The sequence below is a fragment of the Microcebus murinus genome, chromosome 19 (genome assembly GCF_040939455.1).
Source record: "Microcebus murinus isolate Inina chromosome 19, M.murinus_Inina_mat1.0, whole genome shotgun sequence".
NCBI lineage: Eukaryota > Metazoa > Chordata > Mammalia > Primates > Cheirogaleidae > Microcebus > Microcebus murinus.
The window spans coordinates 44,839,712-44,862,152 of NC_134122.1; the positions used below are offsets into that span (position 1 = coordinate 44,839,712).

At 42.0% G+C, this 22,441-nt stretch overlaps 1 protein-coding gene across 2 annotated transcripts in view; it reads left to right on the forward strand.

Moving 5' to 3' along the window:
* Positions 1-1,431: 1,431 nt before the first annotated feature.
* Positions 1,432-22,441, forward strand: part of ACTN2 (actinin alpha 2) — a 73,045-nt gene continuing 52,035 nt past the window's right edge. The window contains exon 1 of one of the 2 annotated variants that reach the window (XM_012738296.3): positions 1,432-1,702. In XM_012738296.3, the coding sequence (XP_012593750.1) occupies positions 1,577-1,702 (126 nt within the window). In that variant the 5' untranslated portion in view covers positions 1,432-1,576. The remainder of the gene's footprint in view (positions 1,703-22,441) is intronic. The other variant, XM_012738297.3, reaches the window with a different exon arrangement.

A 22,441-nucleotide genomic window follows, 5' to 3' on the forward strand; every position in this document is an offset into this window, starting at 1 on the left:
GAGTGCCTACTATGCAGTGGACACACTTCTAGTTGCCAAGGATTACAATGTAGGAGAGACAAAACCCCTGCCCTGGTGGAGTTTACATCCTAGTGACAATGTTTTAAAAAGCCCAGCACAGTGGCTCACCTGCCTGTAATCCCAGGGACTTGGAGGCTGAGGTGGGAGGATGACTGGAGCCCAGGAGCTCTAGGCTGCAGACAGCAATGCACTCCAGCCTAGGTGACAAAGCCAGACCCCATCTCTAAAACAAAACAAAAGGAAAAAGAAAAGAAAAGAAAGAAAGAAAGAAAAGAAAAGAAAAGATAGAAATAAAGAAAAGTAAGTGGTATAAAAAATTCTAAAGAACAAAAATAAATTAAGACATACTTTCAGCTTGAAACATGTCAATAAGTTAGTAGTCCTGAGTCACAATGCTGTAGCATCTGTGGGTAACTTTCATTCAATTCAGATATAAATTGAACTGGAAGCAGGCACCCCTGACCACCAGCTCACATCTGACCGCCTAACGCAGTGTCTGATTTACAATAAATGCTTAGTACATATTTGCATTAAAATTTTCAGCCTCCTCATCCCAGGGGTCCTCGGTTTGCTTCCTTCAGGGCATAACGGAACAGCTACCCAGCATAACCTGGCTGAAAAGAGTAAGTGCAACATGCGGTCCCTAAAGATGGAGATGTTAACACACAGCTGGCGTCTAGTCCTCCATCGTCCGTCGTCCTCTCAGATTTACTACTGGCGGTGACAGCGGACACTTCGTAACGTTGGTTTGGTTCCTGACATTTTAACATGATTGACCCAAGTCCCTTCCCTTGATTTCCCCAGGTGAGAGCAGAGAGGAGAGAAAGAAAAGAGGGGATTCTGTAGGTTTTAAACTTTACGTGTGTGTGTGTGTGTGTGTGTGTGTGTGTGTGTGTGTGTGTGTGAGAGAGAGAGAGAGAGAGAGAGAGAGAGAGAGAGAGAGATCTCCATTCAGTGACTAGAATATGTGGAAATATGTGGGAAACGTGACTATGCAAAGGATATTTGGACAACTTGGCTGTGTCGGGGGTGGTCGGGACCCCTCCCGTAGGTGTCCCTCCCCCGGCCCGCGTTCACCCACCACTCGGGGCACCGACGGGGGCGCCCGCAGGTCACCGCGGCCGCGAGGCGGAGGGAGCCGCGGGTGGGCGGCGGCGTGGGCCGGCGCGGCTGGCCGCCCTCCGCACGTTCCCTGAGGCCTCCGCACGCGCGCCCCGGCGGTCTCGGTGTCGGGCCAGGGCGGCCGGCAGCCGGCGGAGCCCCAGGCGGCCCGCGAGCGCTCGGGCGGCGCGGGCGGGGCCCGGCGGGCGGGGGCGCGGCCCGGCGGCCACGTGACGCGCGGCGCGGCTATTAAGCGGCGCGCGGCAGCCGCTCGCAGCCCGAGCTGGTGCTTCGCCCCGGACCCAGCGCCCAGGCGTGCCGCCCCGAGAGCAGCCGCGCGAAGGCCTCCCGCGCCCGCCCGCCCGCCGCCAGCCCCGCGCCTCCGTCGGCCTGCCCGCCAGTCCGCCCGTCGCCCGAGCCCGCGCGCCCCGCCGCAGCCCCGCCAGCGAGCGCCATGAACCAGATCGAGCCCGGCGTGCAGTACAACTACGTGTACGACGAGGATGAGTACATGATCCAGGAGGAGGAGTGGGACCGCGACCTGCTCCTGGACCCGGCCTGGGAGAAGCAGCAGAGGAAGGTCAGCCGGGGCCCGTGCCGCCGTCGCGGGCCGGCCCGCGCGCGTGTGACTCGGTGGAGGTGGTGTGCGGTCCCGCGAGCCGGCGACCCCGGGCCCCCTTAGGAGGAGCACGTCCGGGGACGGGCAGGACTCCGGGCGTCGTGTGCGTGCGCGCGCGTGTGTGTTGGTAGCGTGAGAGTTACACACCGAAAAATGTTCAGGGGAGAGCAGTACCGTGTAAGTGGGTTTTTGTTTCTCTTACCGTCCTTCGGGAGGCCAGAATCTGAAAGAGCCTCCGGTCTGCTCCTGACCCCTTGAGCCTGTGACCTTGGCCGCAGAGGTCTACCTTCCCGCCCCGTTGTGTCCACTTTCCCCTCGCCTCTCTCTTCCCAAACGAAACAGGTCTGATGAGCACCAGCTTCCTTCCAGTTTTCACAGGGCTGCCTCCTGGAGTCCCCGAAAGTCATTTATTGAATGTTTTGGGTCCCTTAGAGAGGGATGTCGTATGAACGAACACTAGACATTTACTGATAAAGTAATAATTCTTTCACGTTCTATTTATAGTTCATTGAGGTAAGCACACGGGACAGGGACGGAAGAGTCAGCCAGTTTCTAAAAGCTCCCTCCCCGTTTTGGTTGGCACTCTCTGGGGGCCCAATGGAACATTCCACTATTTCAAGGTTTCTTCTTGATCCTCTTGGCTAGAATAAACAGGGGATGCTCACCCCGAAGCCAGATCTCTCCTCTTGTTTGACTGGGCACAGAGCCTGGTTGGGCCAGGCTTGACAACAGAGACCTGCTAACCCAACCTTATGATAACAGGGTCATAGCAAAAGCCAAGCACTCTGTGCTTTTTTTATCCTTTATTTTTATGGGTGTGGGACAAGGTGGATTTCCCTTCTAAGGGCCTGGTTTTAAGTGGATAACCCGTTTTGGCCATAAGTGTGCATGAGAACTGTGGGGTAGTTGCCACTGCAGGTGACTGTATGCTAGAATATGGTGAATAAGGGTATGCTGGTGGAAGACACCTATCCCATACTTCTCTCCCAACAAAATGTTAGCTGGAAAGAGAGGTCTCATGGTTGGATAATTATCAAATAACCAAGCACTATTTTTATATCAGGATGTCTCTTGTCTACGCTCATTCTTAAAGTACCATTTACTATTATTATTTTAAAGCTCTAATTTAGCTACATTTCAATCTCCGCGTTAGTTTCCTGAGGCTTCTACCATACCTACCTTTCTTGGAAACAAGAGAATGGAGGCGATAAATAGAAGTTGAATCTATAAAGGAAAACACAATTTCAAACCTTCTGCAGTGTCTGAAAGGACTTACTGCAAAGGAAGCACATGGCTTGAGGATTACTAATGTATCATCTGGACCAGGTTTTAGTTGATGCATCATCATTCAGCAAGAAGTTAAAAAGTGACTTTAATTTTTAGCAGTGACAGATTTTTAAAAAAAAATTTCCCCAAATTTTGATTACTACATTTTTTATGGATTAAAAAAAAACAAAAACCAAAAAACTCCCAGGTATTTGTTTAAAGATTGCTTTTTTTTTTTCTTATGAGGAATAGTAAAATAGCTAAGGAGTTGGACAGGTAGTCTGCCCATCATTTTTGAGAGTAATAGTCTAATCACAGTGGTTTCTGTTAATTTTTTTTTTTTTGAGACAGAGTCTCACTCTGTTGCCCAGGCTAGAGTGAGTGCTGTGGTGTCAGCCTAGCTCACAGCAACCTCAAACTCCTGGGCTCAAGCAATCCTCCTGCCTCAGCCTCCCGAGTAGCTGGGACTACAGGCATGCGCCACCATGCCCGGCTAATTTTTTTGTATATATATTAGTTGGCCAATTAATTTCTTTGTATTTATAGTAGAGACGGGGTCTCGCTCTTGCTCAGGCTGGTTTCGAACTCCTGACCTTGAGCAATCCGCCCACCTCGGCCTCCCAGAGTGCTAGGATTACAGGCGTGAGCCACTGCGCCCGACCTGGTTTCTGTTAATTTTTAAAAAGTACAGTACAATAGCAGGATGGAACTAATTCAATTTCCAGAGGCCACATTGACATGTCTTCTGCCATATTTAATCTTTTAATGTATTTGCAATATTTTTGGATAAATGACATTGTAATTTTAGGTTTGGGATTCCTGTGCTGACTACATTATTATAATTGTATAGCACTTGAAGTAAAGTATATTATTTTAAAAAGGCATATTTCTTGATCCTAGTTCAAAATAATGCTAACAAGTTTAAAGTGAGAATTGGGGATTTTTTTCCCTTAAGATAGTTTGAATGTTGTCAATGCAAAGGGAACAAAGCCCAAAAGTACATTAGGACACAGACCTGAAAAGATCTGGAAGATTCTCTATTTCTACTTTTGGTATAGAACCTGCTCAAGTCAGTAAAATAATATTGAACTGTGAGCTCAGGGCAGCCGGAGCAGTGGCCTCTATTTATGTCCTATGAGACAAACTGTTGGACCAGGACAAGGATAAAATGCCATTGTTTCTATTGTGGGCTACCTTCTCCACACTTGCCATTTCAGTGATATGCCGGGTATGAGATCTGTCAACAGATGCTGGTAGCACATGATGACGTCTGTAGCGTTATAATGGATGGGGTGCCTAATTATATCTACGGTTCAGAGAGTCTCATGGACTATGGTAATCCTTGCTCTCTGGTGTGGCATGGCCATGCTGCAGAAGGACTTTGTAAAAGTGTAGTGCTTTCTCTAAGAGGAGGTGATCCAGAAGGTAGTCGATTTAGCCTGAGTATAAATAGGCATTTCAAAGTGCTAGAAGTACTTCAATTTTCTATAAAGAAGATTGTGTTTTACTTCATACAGCCCATGGGTTGAAGAAAAACTCCTGCAGTGTTACAGATACTGTATTTTAAAAGGCTGAAATAATGAGGCTCACTCTGGAGCTACAGACTGTTTTACCTTATAGGACACAGTTTAGGGATATCAATTTCCAAGTAACTTGGGTTTGCTTCAGCGGACTGTTGAAACTTCCAGAGCATCGGTGCTAGAAGCAGGTTTCTCCTGGAACCAAGGAACACACTGAGCCTTTACCTCAACGGAAGCCTAATTGGGAGGTGACTTGTCAGAACAGCAATGCTGAAAATGTGTGCTATCTCCACAAGCCCAGGGTGCTGTCCTCAACCATGCCGGGAGGCTAGAACAGGCCTTTTTAAGGAAGTGAAATACACCGTTCAATACCTAAAGGGTCCTTACATCCATAATCTGTATATGGCTAGATGACTGATAAACTCTTCTGAGAGTTCCGATTGGTTTTAATAGTCCCTAAAGAAATCCAAATTCTCCTGCACGCTTCATAGCTTAGATGGCCTGGTTCACCTTGGAGCACCTCCTTTCCATCTGACATTTAGGCTGCTGGGTGGCCACGTCAGGGCAGCCAGCATGGAGGGGTACGTGTGTGTGGGGCAGCTGCCCACAGGGGTCTGGGTTCAGGAGAGAGCCTGGGAGCCTTCGAGTTGTCCTGCTGGTGTTCTGTGGGGAACAGCTGCTGATTAAGGACACAGGTGAAGGCTTTTCCTGCCCAACGAAGCATACTCTTGAGTGAATATTTCCAGAGAGCAAAAGCACTAATTATTTGTTCCATTAAGATGAACAGTTAAGAATAAGCTCATGAGATTTCTCAGGTTCATGAGACCCAGGTGAATCTCAGCTCTGCCTGGTATTCTCTGTTTGATTGCGGTGGACTCACTAGACCTTTCAAGTCTCAATTTCTTCTTCTAGAAAATGGAGATTAATGGCCGTCTTCCTTATCTCATAAGTTTTTGTTTGGATCAAATGGTTAAGCTGATTTATGGTGAAGAGGCTTTATACAGTGTAAAATGATCTGTAAATGTTCAGATGTTATTATTATCTGTGTATAGCAAGTATTTGATGATTTTATTGGGTGGTCTAATAGTAATCAGCACTATGCTGGACTTGTGAGGGTTGATGAAGCATGAGATTTGGTCCTTAGTGACTTTGATGTACCTTTTTTCATTGCAATAAAATACACAATAACATAAAATTTATCATTTTAACCATTTTAAGGGTACAATTCAGTGGTATTACTTATTTTCATATTATTACACAACCATCACCACTATTCATCTCCAGAACTTTTCCATCATCCCTCACTGAAACTCTCTACCCATTAAACACTAGCTTCCCATTCCCCCTTCCCTAGTGTAATTTTAAAGACAGGATTTACACCCTAGAACATTTAGAACTTAAGAAATTGTTGAATAATAAGTGCCAGATGCTTATATAAAGAGTAAAATTTGGGCTGTGCGCGGTGGCTCATGCCTGTAATCCTAGCACTTTGGGAGGCCGAGGCACGAGGATCACTTGAGGCTAGGAGTTTAAGACCAGCCTGAGTAACATAGCAAAAATACATCTCTATAACATAGCGAAAATCATCTATAAAAAATTAAGAAATTAGCAGGTGTAGTGGCATGTGCCTATAGTCCCAGCTCCTCTGGAGGCTGAGACAGGAATATTGCTTGAGCCTAGGAGTTGGAGGTTGCAGTGAGCTGCGATGACATCACTGCACTATAGTCTGGGTGACAGAGTGAGACCCTGTCTCAAAAAAAAAAAAAAAAAAAAAAAGAATAAAAATTGTAGAAGGCCAAATAAGGAAAATCATTGTGGGTGAAAAATAATGAGGAAAGTGCTTATAAGGGAGTAGAACTTGAGACTTAATTTGAGTAATAACTGAATATGGGCTGAATGGAGAGAAGAGGGAAGCAGAACATTACTGGCTAGAGAAATAGTGTGAAAACCCGTTGTGCGTGGTTTTTGCGGGGGAGGGAGGAAGGAGTGGTAGGTGTAATACAGTAAGTGTTTACCTACCCTTTTGGCGCCGTGGAAGCATCCTTACATCCAGTATTTCACAGGAACCGTCACTCACCCTCTGATCCAAAGGTGGGGGAACAAGTTCAGAGGAAAGTATAGAAAGAGAAAGTAATCAAAGTAGCCAGACCTGGATTCAGGTCTCCCGAAGCCTAGCTCTGTATTCTTGGATGTGTCAGTAGCTCGAGGATGGGTAAAGAGGAGATAGGTTTAACAGAAGCCAAAGATACCTATTCAAATTATAGGCAAAGTGGGATTGATAAAACAGGGCCAGGTTATAACAGGGTCTGGGATACCAGGGTAAGAGTGGACTCTGTTCTCCAAAGTGCACAGAGCTTCTGAGGTTTTCTGAGCTAGGAAAAGCCATGCTTAACGTACTAGTATTGTTTTCAGGATAAATCCGAGTAGGCGGGGGCCTGAGGCTGAGGGACTCAGGCAGAAGCCCATTATGGAACTATACAGATAAAGTGGTGAGGATTAGAACAAGGGCGAGGAAGGCATCAATTTGAGAGTGATCAGGAGGGATTATAAAAAGTATTAAATAACCACATGTTGTTCCACGGTAGGCTGTTGTATAAATCCAATTAAGTAGATACCATTCTCCCCATTAGAGCTCCTGGACTTCAAATTCAAGACAAGTGATATTGACGAGTAACAAACAAACTAATGAGGACAGTCTGTTTATCTGCTGGGAGATTGTTTCTAGATGGGAAGCTAAATATTTACAGGATGTGTCATTATTCAGTGCAGGGAAAGGAGCCACCCTGCTGAGGTGATGAGTCTGGTGGCGAAGGTGCCATTGCATAGTGGGGGGCTGGAGTTTCAGATAACCTTAGGTGGCCAGAGAAAGTTCTTGATGGGCAGGAGTGTAAAGGAAGAGGGAGAGGCAGAATCTTGTGTGAGCCCTAAGAAGCCTCCACACCCAGAGGGACAGTTATAAATATGCACGTGGTTTGCTGTGGGGACTCCCAGGTGCAGGAGTTACAAGGCAGCAAAATCACTCTTTGTCTTTGCCTGCTGTCCGGGGCACTGTGATATGTACTGGGGTCGCCCTATGCCTTCAGCCAGATTCACCAAGTAAAAAACTTGAGCCCCAAATAAGATTTTCCATGAGCGTGGGAGAAGGAATATAACTCTTAGCTGGGAAACTTAATTAACGCAAAGCCTCAGAAAACTGTCAGAAAGCACTGCAGTCGGTTGCTGCAGCTGGGAGACACCTACAGAAAAGGCGCAGCTCTGGAGTGGGCGGGGGCGCTCCCATGACGAGCAGAGGAGTTCACACGGAATACGTTGGAGGACAGTCAGAATTCTACCACCGTTTCCCTGGGAACGGGACTAATTCTTCCTGAGAGCACGGAAAGCAAAGATGGGGAGGAAAGCTTGCTAACTACTATGCGAGACAAATTTCAAAGGGAGGAAAATCTTAAGTGCAAGAATTTGGTCTTTCTAAAGAAGTCTGAGGAGAATTTTTTGTATAGACACGTCTGAACACAAGCACGCACGCGTACACGCGCATACACACGCACACTCCCTCTCCACAGTTTTCTAGATGAGAAACTAGAAGGTGTTCTTACCTGAAGCCCCATTGAGGAGCAAAATATAAATGGAGCACAAGCATGATGGTTCATTCTTTCATTCATTTGGCAAACATTTATTATAGCCCTTCTAGGGGAGGGGTTGGGGGCCAGTTGAGTTGACACCACCCTGGCCCTTAAGGAGCTTACAGCACTTCAAGAGACAGAAAAGGTCCGTGAGAAGCACAGAGGAGAGGCACCCAATTCAACCAGGCTGGCAGAAAGAAGTAGAGAGTATCTACCAGGCGCCTCCCCCACCCGCCGTGGCTCCTTGTCATGGTGAAGGGAGACAACTTGCTCCCAGGCGCCCAAGCCAGAAACCTGGGAGTTACCCTCTCTCCACACCAGGCCAGTCGGTCACCGGCTCCCATGGGGTCCGATGGGCCCCTGCCCCTTCCTCCTCCTCCTCCTGTGCCTTCAGGCATTTTGCACTCCCTGTGTAGAAGAGGGTGGCCGCCTCCTGTTTTGTCACCTTCCACAGACCATACTTGTCTTCAGGCTTTTCTCTGTGAAGCTGGCAAGGATCTTTGTAAGACACAAGTCTGGTCGTGATATTTTCCTGCCTAAACTGTCTCTGTGGTTCTTTGTTGTCTTCAGGAGAGAATTTAAACCTTTTTTTTTTTTTAACTGAAAACACATTCTTAATCATTTTTATTTGATTTAATTGATAAATACAAGAAAGCTGTTATGAAACCACTGACTATATAATAAACTTTAATGACTTTATTTCAACTTCACTCATTTATTATAGTTCTTAGAATGGGAATACATACATTATTCACCAATAAGGGTTTAATGCTTTATATTTACATTTACCCTATTTGTAGAAACTTGAAAATCATTTGGATTAAATAAAAAAAATTTACAAAAACTTCCTTCTTTTTCTCTTACAATTGTACCAGTTGCTAACCTGCCTTTTTTAGGAGCCACCATATTTTTTTCAGTGTTAATAATGATGATAATTAAATTAAATGTGGTCATGTTGGTTTTTTTTTTTTTTTTTTTTGAGACAGAGTCTCACTTTGTTGCCCAGGCTAGAGTGCTGTGGTGTCAGCCTAGCTCACAGCAACCTTAAACTCCTGGGCTCAGGAGATCCTTCTGCCTCAGCTTCCCAAGTAGCTGGGACTACAGGCATGCACCATCATGCCTGGCTAATTTTTTCTATATGTTTTTAGTTGGCCAATTAATTTCTTTCTATTTTTAGTAGAGACGGTGTCTCGCTCTTGCTCAGGCTGGTTTCCAACTCCAGACCTTGAGCTATCCGCCCGCCTCGGCCTCTCAGAATGCTGGGATTACAGGCGTGAGCCACCTCGCTTGGCCAAATGTGGTCATTTTGAGTTAAAATGTCTTACAGTGGTTTGTGAGGCCAGGCCTGAGCTAGCCCTGTCATCTCTTCCATCCCCCACCCCCTGCAGGTTCCCTAAGATCTGAACCTGTTGGTGGTCCCTCACAGTGTCTGACTTGCTGCTTTTGCTTCATATACAGACCCTACCTCCTCCTCCCGTCTTAGAAGTTCTTCCCTGTGCAGCTCCTAGTCTGAGAGGCCTGCCTTCCAGAACATGGGTCACCATGTTCTTGTCTCCCCTACAGGTGCTGTGAGCATGACACGAGCTCTTCTCTGTAGTTCCCTGTGGCCCCACTGGGTCTGCACAGAGTCCACGCTGACTTTTGTTGAATGAAAAAATTATGAATCATATTCCTAAAAAAATTTAGTTTAATTTTTTAATTTAAAAAATTTCATTTTAACAAGTAAAAACTTTGTGACCAGCTTTATAATGCCTTGAGCTAAATGTGTTAACGCCAACTCATACTCGTTTAAGGCTTTAAAAAAAATGTTTTCTCAGAGTATTTTCTCAAGTCTCCAAAATGATAGTTCTCTGACTTGCTTCTTGTTTTAAGACTGAGCTTTTAAAGATAAGCTTCTCATTAAAAAAATAATAATACTTTGGAATTTAGAGCTTGCGGAATTAAAAAAAACCCATATATACAGATTTATTATAATAAAATGTGTCCCCATATTTATGAAAAAAATGTCTAGTAAACTAAATGTGATTTGAAATGACTGTTTTTTCCAGATTGAGAACCTTCACCCACTTAATAAATCCCAAATTCATTTATGATTCAGATAAATATAAATTTAAATTTATGGTTTTGTGTATAAAACATGGGGAAAAATTTTTTTCGAAGCTACAACATCCAGTAGTAGAATTGGAAAATGGAGAATAGATGCAAGTGATTGTAAAGAGTGAGTGTGATCGGGGAAGAAGCAGCGTACACAGTCTCAATACCTGCCAAGTCCTAGACCAATAAGCATAACTTGGATTTGTCATGTTTTTGCAAGGGGGTGAATGTGTTAGTCATAGTCTTTAGAAATTACTACACATTGCAAGTAGATTCTTATTAGTACCCATTACTACCTTTTCATAAAACGCATGCTGTCTTAGAAAAGACTCATTCTTTGAGTGATCATGAGACCCAAATGGATAAATAGGTGAATATGAGATTATTTTGGAGTAATGTGAGCTGTATTTAATATGAAGCTATGATTGAGTTTTGCATAGGTAGTTATAATTGAAATTGCAAAGGCAATCAAATCTTCTAAAGTCATATGGAATCATCGTTAGTTTGTTTAGTCAGACAAGATGTAAAGATAACTAATTATTTTTAGAAGGTAGGTTATCTCATTGCCCATTATGAAAATCTTGAGATATTTTGTATATAAGGTAAAAACCATGTGAAATTCTTGGTGCTGACCATTTTGACCTCCCAAAATTGCAATTTCTTATGTTTCAACTCAATAAAGCCACTTTACCACTATTGTCCCACTGTATTTGAGGCCTTTGACCAATACTACAAAATAGCTAGACTGTAAAGTTGACTTTTAATCATTTCTAGCCTTATCTCTAATGTCTTTGGTATTTGTCTGAAAAAGTAAGGGGGCTCTTGGGTTTTGTAGAAGTTAAATGTGGGATTTGGATTGAGCACTTGATACCCAATGGAAATATAAAGGAAAAAGGTCCAGGCTAGAGATTCAGTTGTAAAAGTTATCTGCATACAGGCAGGCAATGTTTGAAACTCTAGATGAGTAAAGTGGAAAAGGAACAACCCAGAAGGCACTAAAGTGAGCTAAGAATAGAGGACTCCTAGGGGAAGTGGTGACGTTAGCTGAACATGGAAGCCTTGCTTTTCTGGATGAAGATGTGCATGTATTAGACAACTTGGAACCACTTGAACTGTCAAGTTGCCTTTGATTTTTCTTTCTGGAGAAGTCTTACCTTGGTACTCTGTTGGAACTTTGCCAGTCAGCCTGAATCTGGCATTTTGAGCTGGTTTAGTTGCTAGAACAGAAATCCCAGGGCTTTGGCACTGTTGAATGGAATATCTTTTAGCTCATGAGATGAGTTATATTTATTTTCAAAGGAAGCGAAAAACTGTGAAAAGTCATTTATGGTGGTGTGCTCAAGTCTGTGGTAAGAAATCCTTCTGCACTTGTAATGGTCAGTGATAGGCCTTATTAAGGAAGACTTTATTGAAAATTTGTGAGGATTCCTAAAAAAAAAAAATACAGTTTGTTTCATCATAACATACCAAATGTAGAATTTAACTCCAAGATAGATTTTTCTTTTTCTACCTTATCATTTATAAAATTAAGGAAATGAAATGAATTATTGTCCTCATTTAGGTGTTTTGTTTCAAGGTTTTTGAAAAATATTATAGATATTTTGGGGTATTGGGGAATAGCAGTCACAAAATGGTAAAAGACATGTGCAGAATTGTAACCAGCCTAGAGATTACTTATAGAGAAGAATAATTTTCTGTTTTGAAACATACACATTTTTGAGGAGAGGCAGGAGCCTTAAGTGAGGATCAGGTTGGGCTAGGATGTAGGGAGAGGGATGTTAGTTAGAAAAATGCAAACTACGAGTTTTACATTTTATAGACTATAATATTTCTATTCTGTTATTGTTATTTTATGAAATATGAGGTGGCTGAATATTTTATGGCATACTTTGGCTTTTTGTGTTAGGTTTTAGAGCAGAAGCATGTTTTACTTTTTTTTAACATAACATCAAAACCAAAAAAAAAAATTCCAATCAGGCAGTAAAAGTGGTATTTTAATGTATGGATTTTTGCCAGTGAATTAAAAAAAGGGATATTTTGGTATATTATTTCTAGCATCCCAAACTATTCACTGTATAATGCAGAGAAGCTGCTATTATTGAGAATTTCCATGCACTTTTTAACCTTATGTATTATTTTATTTCATCTTCACAACCATCTTGAAAGATGAATGTTATTATCTTCGTTTTTTAACTAGGGAAGTTGAGTAACTTGTGCAACAGTGGTGGAAGATGGGAAAGTGGTAGCTGGAAGAATGTACACAGAATTTTATCTAGCTTATGAAGACATGGTTCTATCTCACAATTAAGAAATTTTATAAAATATGGAGTTGCTAATTATTTTATTACATATTTTTGGTCTGTAAATAGTAGAGTTGGAATTCAGATCTGGGCTGCTTAACTCTAAGGGCATGTTTCTAACTACTAAACTTTTTCTGTTTTTGTTGCTTTCTGCTCGGATCAGTGACCAACAGCTTACTTAGATCAGAAGCGAGGATTCAGCATTCCTAATTGTTCACTTAACAGAAACCCCCTGCCTTTGTGGGAAGGATGTGTGTGTGTCTGTGAATTTTTAGTTTCTAAACTGATACATCTGATGAGAATGAGAAAACTGAATGGTATCTTGTGGTACATACTGTCATCAAAGGTTTTCTCAAGTCAAGCCCTAGCAGTTGCTTTGTCAACAGAAATGCCAAAGCAGTAAGAAAGAGACCACAGGAAAAGCCAAGTAAGCCTCTCGGAGTTTTAGAGGACATGCCACGAAGGGCACATCTTTGGAATTAATGCCGGTATGTCTGACTCGGTTCCAAAAGAAGCCAGAGTTCAGGATGCCTGAGCATCTGAGTCAACACGCTTTTGGAACTAGAAAATGAGACTTTCAGAGGCAAGAGTGTAGATTAGAGTTATCCTCCTACCGGGGCTGTGTCTTTGTCTATAGGAACATGCTCTAAGGTCAGAGCTCCATAGGGATTGGGCCTAACTCATTTTGAAATGGCAGAACTCATTTTACATTTTTAAAAATCCTGCTTTTTAAAAATTTAACTTCTTATTATGGGAAATTTCAAACATATATAAAAGCAGAGATAATATAATGAGTTTCTCAGAACCTAACTGACCATGGAAGAGCCACATTTCATGAATAGGGGATGTCAACTTCTAAAAGGAAAAGTTTTAATGGTTAACAGGTGCTTTATTATGATAGGAAACTGGGGGAAAGCACAATTGCAAAGTAGGCCTATGAGTACTGACTTGTTGCTTTCCCCTGTTTGGGGGGAATCCTTTCTCCTCCCTAAAGCCCCACACTTCCTGATCCCCTCCACCCCCAGGCCCTGAGGCCTGCTGCCTGCTCCACTTGTAAGATAATGATTTCTCCCAATGCCCCCCAGACTACAAATTCTCTTAATGATTTCTCATGCCCTTAACATCATAATTGCCTATTGCTAAAAACTAAAGATTCCTGAGACATGCCTTTCCATGGATCACCCATATTTTAAAGGTGACTTCTCTGAGACAATAACCCTTTTGTCTAATTCTGGTGAATTTCAGACTCAATAGGAGAAGAGGATGGTGAGGCTTTTAATATCCTGCAAATACCTGTGGTTAACCACAGTGTGTGCCCATGTGTAAAGTCGGTACTGTGGGATGTATGTCAAATATGAGGCGCATCTCTGTCCTGCAAACTGAGCCTATAAACCAACCCTCTTTCAGTTCGTTGAGCTAGTCCTGTCTGCACTTCTCTGACCATTGCTCTGAGTGGTGAGCTTGAGTTTGAGTCGGGAGGTAGGAACACTGTCTGAGGATGCTGAATTTGATACTTCTGCATCTTTATTTCCTCCACCACCCCCAGAGTACAGCCAGAGGAAGGAGCAGAACAGACATTGAAAGGGTTCTTCAGGAAAGGTTATTTTTAGGGGCTGTCTTGCCAAGACTGCTTCCGGGGATTTTATTTAGGCACAGAGCAGGCCGTCACCCTCCTAGACATAGGAGTTTCCAGGGTAGCCCCAGAAGAGTGTTGGCACGGGAGGGTGCTGCCTGCATATGGCAGTTCTGGGCCACCTCCTTCTTTACAATATTGATTTTAACCCTAAAAGATGAGAGATAGTGGGAGGAGCAGCACAATAGCCCCATGACCTTGGGCAAGTCACTTCATATCTCAGGAATTCTATCAAATGAAATGGCAAAGGAGGTTGGAATGATTTCAGAGGTAGGGTGACCCTACATTCAGGTTTGCCTGGGATGATCACAGTTCATTGCTGTTTTGTCCCAGAGGAATTATCAATAGCACCTACTTTGACTCCCAGAAGTGGCCCAGTTTAGACTACAAACTGTGGTCACCCTGTTCTGAGGAGATACGCAAGACAACCTCATGGAAAGGTTAGAATGACGTTGGCACCCAAGTAATTTATACATAGGGTCGTGATGCCTTTTTTCAAATTGCTGGCCTGTTTCTGAACTTTAAAAAGGCAAATATTGGTGAAGTGAGATTTCTAATACTTTCATAAATGTTATATACCAAGAGTCTAGTAATTCTGAATCATCTAGTTCATGAATCTTCTAGAAGACCAAACTTTGCAGACAGCTGTGGGAGTAAGCCCAGTGACTGGAGGGATATGGGATCACTGGTGCCAGTGGAGGCCTCTTAGGAGCCAGGTTGCCCTCTGAAATAAATGTGCGTCACTGTTATACTTTTGGTATTTTATAAGCTATGTATATAGTTTTATAAATATTGTATATACTTATACTTCAGACAATTTGGTATTAGTATGGACTAGGTGTTAATGACACTTATTTTGCACATCTGAAAAACCAAGAGTTAACATTATTTAATTATCTCAACCAGTTACCAAAGTCAGGTGTCTGGATTTGTTCTTCTGATAGTTTGTCTTTTCTCAAAATTATAAGAATTTATTTCTGTGATCAGGCACCTGAAAATCTGGGAGTGAAATGCAGATATATTTATTGTGTGATAAAGTCATGTTTAATATAACATTTTCCCTTATTTCTATAATGAGACACAGGTGGGGCTGTCACCATTAGAGTCCTTTAAGGACTTGGTAGGAAAGCAGGAAAAAAGGTGTTAGAAATACCTGGTATGTGACAGTGGGTTCTATTGCTGTAACTGGTACTGGTATCTGGGTAACTAGATATTAAGGACTCCAAAGGATTTTATTCTGCAGTCCTAGGACTTGGACAGGGCATACCTTTGCCATTAGGATTTTAAAATGTGATGTCAAAACAGGGATTTTAATGCAAAACTTTAACAAATCTTGAAGTAGCACTTCATTAAGCAATTAACTTCAGAAATCTAAGGTTGCTGGATTATATATCCAATTCATATCCAAAATATATCCAATTTAAGTAATTTTCTCTCCCAGTTAGAAATATGGAGGATTAATGAAGTTAAAGCTACCTAGCGTAATTACAGACAACCAGGGAAGGGCAAAGAAAATAGTTTATGAATCTATACTAACAAATTGTAAATACTTTCCCAAATTACTTTTTCTAGATATATTTTTAAATGATTGCATAAGAAATACATGTTCATCATAGACTATATAGGGAAGACATTTTAAAAAGTCATAACCCAGAGAAAACAAGTATTCACATTCTTCCAGGTACCTTGTAGATGGCTTTATGCTATAGTCTAGAAGCATATATTTATGTATTTCATACCAGTATATTTAATCGTCTGAAATGGCCAAGGATGCAAAGGCTTTATTATTTATTTTCATGAAAACTTTTGAGTCAGGAACTCTTGATGGAGGAAATCCCATTCTGGTTCCCACCGGTGTGGAGTTGGCAGGAACTTTGGAAATGCCCAGGCTCCCTGCCTTTCTTCCATATGTTAACCAGAGTTTCCCCCGTATGTAGGGGAAAGCTATAGATGTACCTGACTGTGGGCTGTTCCTTACTTAGAACTGTGCTCTGGTCCGGGACACCGATGCAGAGAATGTGGTGTATTACAGAGAGCTGTTTCATTCTAAATGAATGCTTTCATCCCTGTGTGTAGGCAGCCATTTATTTGGGTCCCCGAAAATAGTAGCAGTATGGTGAACTTAAATTAAAGAATATTTATTTTGCTGTCTGCGTAGTACAAGCTGCTTCCCCAGTTGCTGGATGGGCTGAGGGGGGAAACATCAGTGTGCTTTTCTTTGAGCTTGAATTCATCCTCAAGAAGAGAATGAGGAAAGTACAATAAATGCTGCTCTTGCCTAAAACGGAGCAACAGTTGGGTATGCCCTGTCACAGAGCCACGTCTTGCACATAATTACCCAGGCTCCAAGGGAACAAGTTATTTTGGGAAGCATAGCTCAGGATCAATCATATGTAAGGCTTAATATGGTTGCTTACCAGAAAGTCCTCCAAGGAATTCTCCACGTAGTTTGTGCCAGTGTGGGGGAGGCAGGTGTGACCCCACAGAACATCCAGCTAGTAGCTAAGTCAGGATCCTGGCTCAGAAAATCTTTACGCTCAGATGACCAGGCACCAATAGCTTTGCTGTCTTTCTTTCCGCTTACTACCTTTTACTTTATTTTTTTTTTTTAACCTTTTAGAGTAAAAATGACTTAGACATTGATTCCAAAGATATTTGATTTGGTTAGCTTAACATATGCTTCCAGCCCTAAAATAGTTTGAAAAGAATCTTCATAGTTCTAGTCTTAACTCTTTTGAATTTAACGGCTAACATGGGGGATTTCCTTGAGATCATTTGTTAATAACCCTTTTTCAGAAGAGAGAATGCTGTATCCTTTTCTAAATAAGTAAAATCTTGTTTCAAGAATTTTAAAACAACCCTTGGAATTAAAATAGAGCTAGCTTGGCTAGCATCAGGAATCCACAGCTCAGAAATGCATGATGTCCTTGCTATGTTGCTTAACTCCACCTTGCGGATTATAGAGAGGTGAAGATAAGTAGTTGCCGTGGAAAAATAAGCCTTAGGAGAATGAGTAATAAGGACTCCTGTAAGTGGTAATAAAATGTTTGTAGGAAATTTTTTTCAGCAGGGAGGAAATTAACAGATGGAAATACTTTAGCTTCTTGATAAATGTAAGCTCTTTTATGAGACAGAGAAAAATGCTAAATAATTCAACGCAAATCCAGTATTATTTATGGTGATCAGTCTAAGAGGGAACATAAGGACATGTATTGGGGTTTAAATGGAGAATTTGACATAAAAAAGGAATGTGGTAAGCCTTAAGACAGTTGTTAGTTTCACGGGACAAAGGAAGCATACTATAACATAGGATCAGCATATGATGGACTTCAGTTAGTTCTATGCATCATTGCTGTGTATTAATTACTATTTATCATCAGCAGAATTGTGGAAAAAACTGAAAACTTTTTCCTCCTCTCTCACACCACAACAATCAACACAGAAGACCTCTGTGACCAAGCAAGCAGTCAGTTCCACAGTAATCAGTTCCACACTGGGATGTCCTCCAATTTCAGTTGACGCTGTCAGATCCTTATAGGTTGGGGGCTCAGTCCCATAAGACTAACCATCCTTCAGACAACCTGTTGCAAGTCTGGTCCTCCGCAACTTCTCACTGACCAGCTTCAAATTATGGTTTCCACAACCCCCTCTTTTGGTTCAGTTAATTTGCTAGAGTAGCTCACAGAACTCAGGGAAACACTTACTTGTGTTTACTGGTTTACAGATGAAGAGATATATAGGGTGAGGTGTGGGGGAAAGGGCGCGGAGCTTCCATGCCCACGCCAGGAATACCACCCTTCAGAAACCTCCCCGTGGTCAGCTCTCCCGGAAGCTCTCTGTACTCCATCCTCTTGGGCCTTTTATGGAGATTTCATTGAATAGATATGATTGGAGCATAGACAACCATGTGGAAATGTAACTGGACAAAAAGGGCATGAGCTAATACTGACAGGCTGAGTTGGGAAACCCAGCAAGGCCTGTCCATCCAGATTCTTCTTGGCCTCTGTGTACCGTTCTTTCCTCCAGGTTATGGGGCAGGCCCTCTTCTGAAATCGGGGTCTTAGGACATACAGTCAGACACAGAAGGTCAGAGAATGTCTTTTCTTGATGGCCAGCTCCGAGGCAGAAGGGCAGGGGCAAAATTAGAGTCCTATCTGGGGAGAAAAAGGAGCAGATGAAAGGAGGGCAGGAGAAGGTCAGAGAGAACCTGTTTTCTGATGTCTGCTTCTGAGGCCTGAAGCACCCCAGCGTTACAACAAAAGACTGTGACAAGGGCTATGGGAGTGACGAGCCAGGAACCATGGACAAAAACCAATGTGTATATCATAATATCACAGAAATCAATAACATTTAGATCAGAATAGTGAATATTTTGGCATATTGGAATGTTGACCTCTTTTTAGAAGAAAAACTCAAACTAAGTGTTAAAATTCTCAAATGTAAAATCATGACTGCCATACAAATATAAAGATGAATATGTGTTAAAGATGTGATTTAACTCATTAACTGGTGAGGCTTTATAACCAATTCCAGAAGAGCATCTGAAGAATAGATACATTTATAGATCAGGAATAATGAAAAGAATGCTCAAATGAAGGCAGACTTTTTTCTATAAAGATGTGGGTTGTCCCTGTACTGGACAGAATTCATTTTCATGTCTGTAGACAGAATTACTTTGCATTGCTATCGTTGTCTATGACATACAGAATTGTAGAAGAGCCTAGAAGTGCTGCTTATAGACAATGAACAGGTTTTCCCTTGGAGCACAGATTTTTCCCTATAACAAGTAGCCTTATTAGCTGTTTCCTCTTTCCAAATTCCATATCTTCCATTCTTTCTGGAAGTTACAGGAGAGATTCCACATATAAAGGACGTTGTTATTCCTCAAACTGAAGTTAGTTGGGGCTAGGTTTGGCTTTGTTGAAAACCCTGAAAAGCATTTTTTCCCCATTACATGGCCTCAGAGCTTATCACCTTTCTCTCTGTATTCTGAACAGCTCATGGAATAAATGGAAGTCAGTCTCTGCCTGGCTGTTGAAGCCTGAAATTCACGGTTCAGAATTTCTGATTAAAACCAGACCTGGATAAGACTATCTTTTCAAGTGCTGGGAGAACCATCTTTAACCTACCCACTTAAAGTGTCATCCATTAGCCTGATTCTATTTTTAGATACCCTCAGCTGTGAGGTTGCCTGTTGTTTTTGCAAGGTATTTCTTTCTCTCTCTCTCTCTCTCTTTCTCTCTCTCTCTTTTTTTTTGGCAAGATTACAGAGTTTTTCTTAACATTTAGAGGTTTTGTAGTTAAGTTTGACATGATAATAATAATTTTTAAAAGCCTGGAACTTGAATAGGTACACAATTTTAGCTTCTCAATTTTTAAAAAATTTTTTCTATTAAAAATATCTGGTTTACAACTTGTTGAGAGCCTTGATAAAATTAGAAGAAAAAAAAATCTGATTGTTCTCCTTTTTGATCTGTCCCAGACAGCCCGAAAAATAAGATCTTATTCAACAAAAATTATTGATTGTCACTGTGTTCCAAGCACCGTCCAGAACACGAAACAAAGCTCCCCACTTCTCTGTTACTTTGACCATAATTTCTTAGAATGTTCAGGTAGTGGTGGTGACAGTATTTAGGAATACTCTTGACTTATTTGTAGGCCTGAGACTGGTAGTTATACTAAGGCATTGGGTAGAAAGACATTCTGAATCCTGCTTGCAGCCAGAGTTTGTTGGGGTGAGTCAATGGACAAAAAGACTACTTCTCTTTTTTCCCCCTTAATTGGGTCTTTGGGTAATTACATTTGTCTTTATCAAGTATCTGTAGAACTGAAGTTAAAAGCAGCATTTTGGTACTGTTGAGGTTTAATTTATTTATGACAGATCATCACAGTTTAAGCTTGGAAGTATTGAAAATTTGAGTAGGTACTAGCTCTGTGTGTGTGAATGCAGGAGCACTTGCTGGGTGCTGGCTTCTCTGGGTGATGGCAAAGGTGAATAAATCAGGATTAGAGGCTACCAAGTTCATTTTTGGGTTTTTGATTGATAATATGTATGCGTACAGACACATAAAAGCCTGGGAAACCAGTTGTGAGTCTTCCTTTTGCAGTGGGATACAATGGGATCTGCCATTTTATAAGAGTTAATTTTAAGACTCTTTGAACCTGGTGTACTATGAACCAAGTCCTGATTCGAATATTTCCCATTATTTTAATTATCCCTTAGTAATAAGTTTTTAAAAAAAAATTGCATGGGCAAAATACTTTTTGCCCCTCATCAGCAAAAACTGATGTTCTGAACATCTACTAAAAGGATATTAAGATATGCTAACGACGCTCTTTGTTCTCTGAACAGCAATGTGAATGCTTGTGACAAATCTGGAAAAGATGAAGACTTGGCAGCGTTCTGGATTCCTAGATCACAGACCTTCTTGCATCCCCTTTCTATCTGTGCAATAACATTGTATGAATTGTGCTAAGCAACAGCGTGTTTATCCTTAGTTATGGGAGGCGGAATATCTCCTATGCTCAAGTAGGCTTAAATCGTGACTCTAGGCTGTCTTTGTTTTTCTAAGCAATCTTGCCCTACCTGAGCAAGATTCCGGAATGACTAAATTCTCTTTCAGTTTAAACCCCACAGCACCTCAAGTTTCTTTGAATTGCTATCACTGATTGCTGTTCCTTTGTGTTTCTATGGCATTTATATTTGCAAAATATTTTCCAGTCTCTTATAATCCATCACACTTCACAGCAAACTAGTAGAATTAGATTAATATTGCATTCTTTGGAGGAAGGAACAAGCCACAGAGAGATGAGTGACTTGCCCACACCAGACACTGGTCATAAAGCCAGGCTTTGGATTTAAGGGCTGCTTGTTTTTCTGTGATAACTAAACTGAGCTATCACATACCATGTTATCTAACAGGATCTTGAGACTAAGCAGAGATTTGTGGGCAGAGAATAAAAGGGCTGCCCACTGTGTAGTTAGATGCCTGGTTATGTAAGTCACAAGAACATTAGGGCCCCAAATGGCCATCCCGGTAATTGATTGTAGCACATGCAAGGTCTTCAGAATTAACACTTTTTCATTTACCTGGTCCTCACTTTCATTAAATCTAAAAATTTCATGTGAATAGTTGAAAGGTGTATCTGGGCACCTGGCAGCCTTGAAGGTTCGGAATTTTTTCAAAGTCAGATGGTTATTCAGTCTTCATTATGCTGAACACTTAGTCACCACTGTGAGTAGTTTCTGGGTCCAGAGAACTTCCTTGATGTTAATGTAGATGCCAACACTTTCTACATGTTTTTCAAGGTGGTTGAGTGTCTGAATATTTAAGTTCAAGGTCACACTGCTGTTTTCAGATGTGATTCTGGAGTCACCCCTTGGTTGGGTTGTTAACAGCATTTTCTTTCTTTCTTTTTTTTTTTTTTGAGAGAGAGTCTCACTCTGTTGCCCGGGCTAGAGTGCTGTGGCATCAGCCTAGCTCACAGCAACCTCAAACTCCTGGGCTCAAGCAATCCTCCTGCCTCAGCCTCTTGAGTAGCTGGGACTACAGGCATGCGCCACCATGCCCGGCTAATTTTTTCTATATATTTTTAGTTGTCCAGCTAATTTGTTTCTATTTTTAGTAGAGATGGGGTCTCGCTTTTGCTGAGGCTGGTCTCAAACTCCTGACCTTGAGTGATCCGCCTCGGCCTCCCAGAGTGCTAGGATTACAGGTATGAGCCACCAAGCCCAACCATTACAGCATTTTCTAGGATCACCCCTGGGGTTCCTCTTGAGATGTGTGTACCTTTAGGGCTTTTTTGGTTGGGGGGGCGGTTTGAGAAGCTTTGGAGTCCTTTGCCAGCCATACTGATTGCAGGAATTTCTATCCCCTCAGAGGGTTGGGCCCCTACTCTCTATGAGGGTGGAATCTCCTTTCTTAACGCTAACACTGAAATCGCATTTACTTCAGAGAAACAGCTCTGACCTTCCTCTGCTACTTTAACCAGAGATTTAAAAAACATTGTGCAGCTTTCTAGAGCCCCCTCGCTTTTCCAGTATTTGAAAAGAACCAGGAAACCAATTAGAAGTAATCTTGGCAAATTGGGAATTTGTGACGTGGAAAAAAAGATGCTATTAAAGTGATTGTTGTAAATAGAAAAATAAATGGAGCATTTTTAGAAAAGCAGCTTAATAGAGTTGTGGTTTTCAGTGGATTTACGTGAGAGGGTGTTAGCACCATCCTGGCACAGGTAGCGTTGGCCATCCTGCTTTTGAATTTCTT